At 44.5% G+C, this 10,000-nt stretch overlaps 1 protein-coding gene across 1 annotated transcript in view; it reads right to left on the bottom strand.

Moving 5' to 3' along the window:
* Nucleotides 1-3,618: 3,618 nt before the first annotated feature.
* The window catches only part of LOC134446850 (B-cadherin-like), an 11,136-nt gene continuing 4,754 nt past the window's right edge, over nucleotides 3,619-10,000 (bottom strand). Inside the window, exons 9-15 of the mRNA XM_063196147.1 lie at nucleotides 8,730-8,974; nucleotides 8,249-8,394; nucleotides 7,711-7,935; nucleotides 7,252-7,476; nucleotides 6,329-6,468; nucleotides 5,800-5,943; nucleotides 3,619-4,598 (exon numbers count right to left, since the gene is read on the bottom strand). Coding sequence (XP_063052217.1) covers nucleotides 4,326-4,598; nucleotides 5,800-5,943; nucleotides 6,329-6,468; nucleotides 7,252-7,476; nucleotides 7,711-7,935; nucleotides 8,249-8,394; nucleotides 8,730-8,974 — 1,398 coding nt within the window. The 3' untranslated portion in view covers nucleotides 3,619-4,325. The remainder of the gene's footprint in view (nucleotides 4,599-5,799; nucleotides 5,944-6,328; nucleotides 6,469-7,251; nucleotides 7,477-7,710; nucleotides 7,936-8,248; nucleotides 8,395-8,729; nucleotides 8,975-10,000) is intronic.

Below are 10,000 nucleotides of genomic sequence, written 5' to 3'. Positions count from 1 at the left end.
GTACACAGATGTGACGTAATCAGGCTGTGCACATTGTTGAAGCGAAATCGGCACTGTACCGCACACTTGTAAAGAAACTAGCCAGGTGTTTTTTTTTTTACGTAATAAGAAAATGGATGCTGTCAATAACTTCCGATATGAAGTGGGCGCCACAGACACGGGCATTGCTGATGGTGTCCTCAGTCCAGTTGGTACTTTTGATTTCTTGTAACCACAAACATCTCCTATGTTTCTGGAACAGCCTCTTCCCTCTCTGAATAGTTTAACAAGTGTACTTTTCAGAATCCCTATTTTTACAAACGTTCACAGCTTCACACTTCAGGACTGCAGTTCTTCTCTCTTTAGGGTCTGCACTGTCTGTTTGTGTGTGTGTGTGTGTGTGTGTGTGTGTGTGTGTGTGTGTGTGTGTGTGTGTGTGTGTGTGTGTGTGTGTGTGTGTGTGTGTGTGTGTGTGTGTGTGTGTGTGTGTGTGTGTGTGTGTGTTTGAGTCAACAATGTGCGCGCAGTCGGTGATGACGTGACTAATCTAAATGGGTCAATAGGCTACTGGCTTAACATGGTGGGGATCTGACTTCAGTCATTTATTGCAATGCAAAGGGGTTCTTAACATATCAATGTCACGTCCAGAGCGAATACAGGGAATTCAAGGCTTCTTCTGCTACCTCCGCTACCAGGCAGCGTTGATCTTGGTGTGGACAAGGCATAATGCTGTAGGATCGATACATTTTTAAAAATATATATTTTTATGGGCTTTTTGTGCCTTTATTTCTGACAGGACAGTGAAGGTGCGACAGGAAGTGAGTGTGGAGAGAGATGGGGTAGGGTTGGGAAATGACTCCGGCCGGACTGGAACCGGCAAGCCCAAGAGTGGGGGGCTTAGCGCGAGGATCGATACATTTTAAATGATAATCACATAGCTTGTATTTCCAGCCCACAGATGAAAAAACACTTATTGTGTTAGCTATTGACATGCATTCTACTGTAACATACAGTATACAGTAAGTCATGTGTAGTGATCAGTCTATAGTGCTATATGTTTTGAATGATGTGTCAGGCATTCTTTCACAGCCTACTGCCTTGGTGGGAATACAAATGTCGATGTGTGAAAAAAAGATTCACAATTTGGTCTTGGGGCCCTGGCCGTGGCTCAAATGGTTGTGGCTGGCTGACTGTTAGGCCTGCAGGGACGCCGGCTCAATTCCATCCCAAGGTCAGTACTTTTTTGTATTCCACTATTGGACTGGACCTGCACTACCCCACAAGAACACACACACACACACACACACACACACACACACACACACACACACACACACACACACACACACACACACACACACACACACACACACACACACACACACACACACACACACACACACAGTACCAGGGACTGCACCTTACCTGCACTACCTCAGTCCTGGAACATACACACACTATTGCTGCTGTCACTGTTGTTATTTCTATTATTTTAATGTCACACTCTATATTTATCTTATCTTCTGTTTACATGTTCAATGTTAAATGTTGAAGGTTAAATGTTAAATGTTTATTTGTACTGTATTTATTATTGACCACTTATTGTTACCAGTCCATCACTGTTATCTGTCATGTCTTTCACTTTATATCAGTCTGTAAAATGTCAGTCTTGTATATGTCTGTCCTGGCATGGTATAGAGAGAAAACGTAATTTCATTTCCCTTGTATGTCTTGTGCATATGAAGAATGTGACAATAAAAGCTGACTTGACTTGATTTCCCAATCCTCTGGCCCGTCTCAACCTCCCACTCCCTTCCTGTCACCATCTCACACTATCCTATCAAATAAAGGCATAAAAATCCCTAAAATATGTATTTTTATTTAAAATGGTCTGGAAGCAAGAGACTTATTGGATTGTATACAGCGGATAGACCTACACCCTAATTCCTCAAATGACAAATGAACAACCCCAATTCTCCAGGGTGCATTTAATAGATGATCATCTGAAGGGTTGGCCAGTCGGAAAGGGGAATAATTAAATGGGAATTATCCTCTGATTACACAGATAAAGCCTGGTCCCTGATTTAATGTGGAAATTTGTGTGGAAGGTTCTGCACATCCAATCCATTTCAATCCACCCCCTATACCTCCAGCCACTCCTGCACCTCAACCCATTCCCATCCAATGCCATCCTCTCTTCATTCTGGACCCCTAGTTCCAGCTGCTTCTCATTAGATCCTTATGCTTAGCATAATGTTGTTTCTGGACAACGCCACCATGGTAATTAATGTATGTTAAGTACTGATAAGTTAAATTACTTAAAGTGTTTAAGGCGTGTTCTGTCCCTCTGTCTTATCTGTCCCATGGGGGCTGTAACCAAAGAACGTGTATTGGAAAAGGGAAAAGCATTGGCTACGGTGTAGTAAGGGGCGTGGCCGTGGCATAGCACTTTACCATGCTGCCAGCACTGAAGAAAGTCACTTTCGGCCCCGCCATACCACACTGCAATGTATCATCAAACCCAAATTCTCCTGCTTGCCTCAGTTGTTTAACCCAAAAGTGAAGTCGCAGAAAATGCACACATTTGTTGTCATTTCATGGACAGATCAAAGGGCTCCCTTTTTAATTAGTTCTGGTGTCGACCCTTCGGTAGTCTATAGGCCTAATTAACAAAAAACACACGCGCAGTATTTAGAATTCTTTCTGGAACAAAGAAGAGAAAGTAACACTTTCTTCTCTTGAATGTGCCTATCGTCTCTTGCCTATCTCCACTGGCAGTGCTTTCAGGCCCTGTGGCAGACATTAAGGGCACTTTGAGGAGTACTATATCTCTACTGTACTGGAGCTTTAGGCTATTTTCACACCAAGTCCCCTTTACTTTAAGCGAACCAAACTCAGTCCTCTTTAACCCATTGTGTCCTGGAGCGACATGCTCTGCATTCAAGTTCTTGAGATTTGAGCGGTGTTACTAAAAATGTGGGCATGTTAGAGCTGAATGAACACTACACTGTATACTAGTGCAAAATGAAGGTTCTACATTTTAAATGTAACCTATTTCATTTTGTAACCTATTGTCTGTATGTGCTTCGGAGGCTGAAATATTTAGGATTTAATAGGCAGAGGGCACCCTTTCCCAAAAAGGGCTTAGGACAAAATGGGTTAAGTGGACCAAAAAGTGAACCTACAGCAAAAGGACTGAGTTCTGTTTTTGTTCATATTATGAGTCTACTACAAAAAGAACCGGCTGCTCTTTCTGGTCTGTCTTAAGGACCAGGTGTGAAAACCTTAGTCTAGCCTTCTCTGGCCCCGATGTATACTGTAGCTCTGGTCTGCCTGTGATGATTTCTGCTTGAATATGCATGGTGTCCTATTGAGGTCAATTCAACAAACAGGAAACAATAGTGCAGTAAATAAAGAAAATATTTATTTTAAGAATGTGTGTGTGTGTGTGTGTGTGTGTGTGTGTGTGTGTGAGAGAGAGAGAAATTATTTTCTCTTAAACCATCCGAATCTGCGTCGCCTTTTCTGCTCGCCCTCCTCCCCCTTGGGGGTTGGGGGTTGGTGGGGGAATAGCTGTATTCATCGTGAAACGATGATTGGCCACTGAGGTTGGAATATCAAAACCAGAACTGTGGAAATCACCACCCCGGGCCCAAATATAATCTTCCCATGACTGTGCAACCATGTGGACCTCGGACATTGGAGACTGGTCAAATACATTTCAAACTTCTGTAACCTTGTTACATAGATTTTTGACAATAAAGTACACAGGACAACTTGGCTCTTGACTTGACCTGTGTAATCATGTTTACCTGATCGCCCACCCAATTGCCATGTCCACCTGTGTAAGCAGTTATGCCTACCTGTAGCCCAGTGTGCAGCGCAATAATGCTCGATTGTCCACCTGATCGTTTTGTCTGTGCAATCATATCTACCTGAATGCCTGACTGTAATCCAAGATGCTCTAATCTAAACCAATTAATAAAGTGCTTGGCAGCAGTTGCAGTCAATGCAGTGGCAGAGCAAAGGAGTACACAGCAACACACTTGTAGTCATGTCATACATATACAGTATACATTCCACCACAATCCAATGATACTGTCACCACTAGGGAACTAGTGCATCACATAAATGTGGTAATTTCCCAATGTTTTGGATGACTACAGTAATCTGACCAAAGGTGATATGCCCAATTGCATGCAGCATGTCATCATGAATGGCACAGAAGCTCCTGCCACCTTGGCCAGTGATAGTGTCACGGTACCAGGTGTGGGGCTGTGGGTTGTAGACAGCTCAAGCAGGATTATTGAGTATATGTGGATGTGATGATGGGGGTCAGCCGGTCCTCACACCCACTCCTGTCTCCCGGGTCGTATTTCGTCATCGTTGTCATTGCAGTCGGCCCCTCTGTAGATGCTGCCTCTGTGGTACATGTCTGCCAGCCTCCTGAAGCGTGGGCCCCACTGCTGCAGCTGCTGGTGGTGGTCCTGCTCTCCATCTGAGCTGCTCCACTGGAGGCTGCTGAGGGAGCCGGAGGTCGACTCCTCGCCCTCGTAGTCAAACACCAGCAGGCCGTCAAAGGGGGCCGCCGTGGGGTCATTGTCCGCTGCTTTCAGGTTCTGCAACGTAAATGTCATCGTCATCGTCGTCATCATCATCATCATCATCACATTATCATTATGCCTACTTAATCCTAACCTACTGAATTCTAACCTGCTGGATCTACTTGGTCAATTAGATCTTCAGCGGTCTGTAGAAGTATCATCAGTTTGCCATCCTTCAGATGCTAGATATATGGATATTTTTGAAAACACATTGGTTTTGGCCTCTTTTGGCCTCATTGGTTTTTTACATATCCCAAAACAAAAATCTGCATTTCAAAATATCCGCATTCGTGTAACCACCACCTAAAACCAGCACCAGGCTGTCACCATTTCCCTTCATTTTACTGTATGTTTGGGCCGGGTCTGCTGGGAGGAGCTAATGCTTTCTGCCAGTCAATGACCAATCGGGAAATGGGGGAGGGACAAAGGAGGGGTGCGAGCGACAGAACATACGTATGAGCAGATTACATGTCATCATCAAACGTTAGCGACTGATTACAGTATTTCTCAATTGGTTTTGTATATTTCTCGAATCTCTCTCGCAATTTGCAAAACATAATATTCATTCTCAAAACAGTTTTAACAAATGGCAAAACACCGTGGATAACCTGCAAAACCGAGTCTCTTGCTCAAAACCCTTGGTTTGTCTTTCAAAACCAAGTTTTTGTGTCAATGAACGTATCAGCGCCAGCAGAATGGTTAGTCATTGTGTCATAGTGTATGGACAAGCTAGTCAAATCAATTTCTCATGTTGTCAATTGAATAGTACACTCTTGAGGATTTTTTCTGAAGCGAAATGTTGTTTAGATTGGATGGGACATGTTGTAAATTCGACTTTATATTACATTGATCAGATAAGATTGAGATAGTTGCATGCATTCAGTGACAAAGCTTTTTGAGTGATATGACAAAAGCAATTGATAATGTACAATGTGAGAATCATTATTCTGTTGTGGGAAATGTACAAAATCAATTGAGAAAAACTGTAAAATCTGAGAGATATTTCAAAGTTCAGAACTGTGTCCAAAGTCATGGCTCTGAGAGAGTTCACCCCTCCCACCAAAAATCATCCCTGCAACCCTCTGATCTAAAGCCCATGGCCACGGCTGCCCACACTCACACACACGCATGAATGTAAGCACGCATACACGCACGCATGCACAGACTTTACAAACGCACAGATTTGATAAACACACAGTCACAGCACGTCTCTTACATCCATGATGAAAGTACTGATCTCCTCATTCTCTTCTGGCCGCAGTCTGTAGGGGAGAGGTGGCAGGAGGGCAGGAGCCACGTCAGTGCACCCCACTTCACGATGCTCATCCAGCCCACAATGCAACTGGCTCAGGTCATATTCCTGTGGCACATGCACACACGGACACGTACGCACGCGCTCACGCACACACACACACACACACACACACACACACACACACACACACACACACACACACACACACACACACACACACACACACACACAGCAATTCTCAAAGTCAGTCCCATTGTGATTTGTCATAAAGCAATTCCCAAGTAATGGGCAACGTGGATTCATGACTGTAGTTCTCCAATTCAACCAGTTGAGCATTCAGCTACGCAATCCCCTGGTTGAATTGAACAAGTAAATCCAGCTTATTTGGCAACATGTGGCACTACATCGCAGCTACTGAATCCAGGTTGCCCATCAGTGTTGGTGAGTATGCTGAACATTGTAGCCGTGGCTGTGTGTTGTCTAATATCACCTGGTCATCCTCGCCTCCTCCCTCCTCGTTGTAAAAGAAGAGCGTGTCCCGCACTGCCTCCTCTGGAAGAAGCCCTTTCTGCTTCTCCCTCATCCTCCTCTTCCTCCTCGTCATGAACAAGCTGAGCAGCAGCAGCAACACTGGTGGCAGAGAAAGGTAAGGAGTCACTGGAGGAGTCATCCCACACAGAAGTGAATCACTAGCCAAGTCTCGTATCAAGATGAGGGTGGGTTTGGCCCTGCCGTGGCCTAACGGTAGGTCATTGGGTTACTACGCCGATGACCCGGGTTCGTTTCCGAACCGGGTCATTTGCTAATCCCTCCCCGTCTCTCTCTCCCCACTCATTTCCTGTCTGTCCTTCACTGTCCTGTCAAGAACAAAGGCGAAACCCCCCCCCAAAAGATAAGTTTACTTAAAAAATGAGGATGGGTTCCATATAGGATGGCATACCACATAGGCACAGGATGGCATATTCTGTGTTTCCAAGAGTGGCAAACCCCATACGTAGAGACAACATGTGATATCCCATAAGATTAAATAAACATGGTGGCATAGCTCTAACAAGGGGCAGTCAATTACCATACTCCTAACAACGCTTATGGTATAGTGAAGTTTAAGCATAAGATGTTGCATGTATTGTATATTTACATCTAGGGTACCTTATTGGTACAAGAGTGAAATAAAGCAATATAAATAGCAAAAATGGAAATAGCGCCCCCTGTGGTGGCCAAGGGAGTAGATTTATGTCCTGGCAACGGGCAGATTCAGATTCAGATTCAGCTCCCACAAATTGACCAAGAACACATATTAAGTTGCCACTCAGAGGTCACAACGAAACTCCTTTTCCAGGTGAGCTATGATTTCTGGCCCGAAGCCTACAATAAATTAAGTGAGATTGGCATAGAGCTAGTGGCATACAGTACCCAGCAGGAGGAAGATGGTGCCAAGGACTCCCAGAGAGAGGGCCGCGCTGTCTGCGGTGTATCGTGGCGCGGGGTGAAAGCAGCTGATGACCGGGCCACTGCACTGGCACACCTCTGCCACTAGAGGGCTGTCCTGCACCATCATGTGGGCATCGTACACACGCAGCACCATGGTGTACTCCCCATAGGGCAGCTGCCTGCGTGGCCTCACACTCACTTCATCACCTGACAGGAGAAAAACATTGGGTTAGATGTGTGAGTATAAAAGCATTGAGTTACATACTGTACGCGTGCGTGCCTGCGTGTCTTTTCTGTCAGCATCACCACTATTGTAAGTCAGAGTTGAATTGAAACAAAAAACAGTCTTTGCTATGCAATGATAAGAAAACCTGCAACCATGTACAGTAAGTGAACATTATCTGGCCAATCAATCAAATCAGTAAGTGTTTTGGGTCTTACTGCTGGAGTTGGTGATGGTGGTCCAGTTGGTTCGGCTGTCTTCCGCCAACTGAACGGTAAATGGGCCGGCATTGTCAGGCCCATCTGCATCCAGGATGGTGAGGGGAACAGGAACCGGGTCGAGGGAGCAGAACTGGACATGTTTCTCCTTCACCAGGGGGGCGTTATCGTTCACATCCCCCACCTCGATGACCAGGGTCCCTGTGCCACTGGCAGGAGTCATGTCTGACACGCATGAAAGAAAGAGTAGGAAGGGATTTTTTAAAGATGTTTTTATGGGCTTTTGTGCCTTAAAGTGATACTGTCCTATTTTTGGAAATAAGCTTATTTTACACCTCCCCTTGAGTTAAATAATAGGGTTTTACCGTTCTCCTGTACTTTCAACCATTCTCTGTGTATGGTAGTGCAATTTTTTCCTCCAAGCTAGCAGTTAACATTGAGTCCTATGAGACCAGATGGTGGCTAACTGGAACTCACACTATGCATTGGGCAGTCAGTATTAGTTGATACTCACTCGTGTCTGCTAATTAATACTTACCGTTGTCATAGGCGACGATGAGGGCTGTGTACTTCCCACTCTCCTCCACGAGCCCATGCTCTCTGTCCATCTCAGCCCTCAGACGTACCAGACCAGTCTTGTCCCCCACCTCCAGCCAGCCAGCTGGGTCCGACAGCACCTCATACCTGTGGAACAGTCCCTCTCAATGAACATCAGCAGTACAACTACTACTAGATGCATTTCTTGTACCTTGTACAGCAGACGCTCTGTCAGCATAGATTTTCTCTACACCAATCATCTTCTACCTACAGTACTTAGTAGTCACTCACTAAACATGCCATACCTATACAGCAATATCTATAGGTGCATCCTATACCTCTACAAGAGTTATTGTGTGTGTGAAGCGTGTGTGTGTGTGTCTCTGTGTGTGTGTGTGTGTGTGTGTGTGTGTGTGTGCGTGCGTGCGTGTGCGTGTGTGTGTGTGCGCGTGTGTGTGTGTGTGTGTGCAACGCAAGCTTACGTCACTTCTTGCTTTCTGGCGACGTCAGGGTCCTTTGCCTTGTAGCTGGCTATCACAGTGCCCACAGATGTGTCCTCTGCAACTTGTACCCGTTTCTGTGAGGGCACAAACTCAGGTGCCTCGTTCACGTCCTCCACGTCTATTACAACCGTGGCTGTGGAGGTGGGGAGCGGCATGGCAAAGGGAACCTCGTTCTCCACGACAACCAGTAGTGTGTGTCGACGCTTCTCCTCAAAATCCAGGCCCTAAAGTTCAAGTCACATCCGAAGTTGATGGCTGCCATGATGTTATCTTTTCACAAAGAATTTCCTTTGGAGGAAATATGCAAACTATGCACTATTCTATTCTACACTATACTGTTCTACACTACACTATACCAAGGGTTCACAAACTTAACCATGGAAAGGCTCCTCACATACCAGTAGCCGTTTGCTAGTTTGCTAGTTTTACAATCATAGTTTAGGTCTGTTAGTCAGTTCGTAAAAGAAGAAAATCTGCACACTGTTGCTGCTCACCTGTTAGTCAGTTCCCCACTGGGATATATAGGCTAAAGTCTTAACTTATAATAGCAGTAATGTCCAGAGATGCAATATAATAGATATGCATTATAAATAGATAGAAATTATAATGCAGTTCTTACCTTAACGAATGTTATTAAGCTCATTTTTGGTTTATTTTGCTGTTGATTAATTGAACGACACTAATTTACCAGGCTAGGCTACTAACTGTCAGTACCCAGAACCAGAACAGGTGTGGCTAATTAAGGGAGGCATGGAACACTGAAGAGTAACTGTCAGTTTTTTGAATTATAGAACTCTGCTGTAGAATATTCAAGGGAAACCACTGCTTGCTGTGAGGACTAATAGACTTTGCCTAGTGGTTCAAACAGAACAGGTGTTGCCAATGAAGGGTTTTGACAGTTACAGTGTTTATTAGCTAAGATAGAATAGCATATATGCTATTGTTACTAAAACTTCTAAGCTCTGGCCCGAAAGGCAAGTCCACTTTTAGCATTTTCTGTGAGAATGCAGTCTAGTTTTTTTTTTTTTTTTGACCAATATGCTACTTTTCCTGTGAACCTACCGCAGCCCCTCATGGGTCCCCGGCCCCCAATTTGAAAAAAAATGCACTGTACTATACTATACTATACTATACTATACTATACTATACTATACTATACTATACTATACTACACTACACTATACTATACTATACTATACTATACTATACTATACTATACTATACTATACTGTACTGTACTGTACTACGCT

This window comes from Engraulis encrasicolus, chromosome 4, assembly GCF_034702125.1.
Source record: "Engraulis encrasicolus isolate BLACKSEA-1 chromosome 4, IST_EnEncr_1.0, whole genome shotgun sequence".
Lineage (NCBI taxonomy): Eukaryota > Metazoa > Chordata > Actinopteri > Clupeiformes > Engraulidae > Engraulis > Engraulis encrasicolus.
The sequence above is the reverse complement of the archived record's forward strand: the minus strand, read 5'-3'. Positions and strand labels throughout refer to the sequence as shown.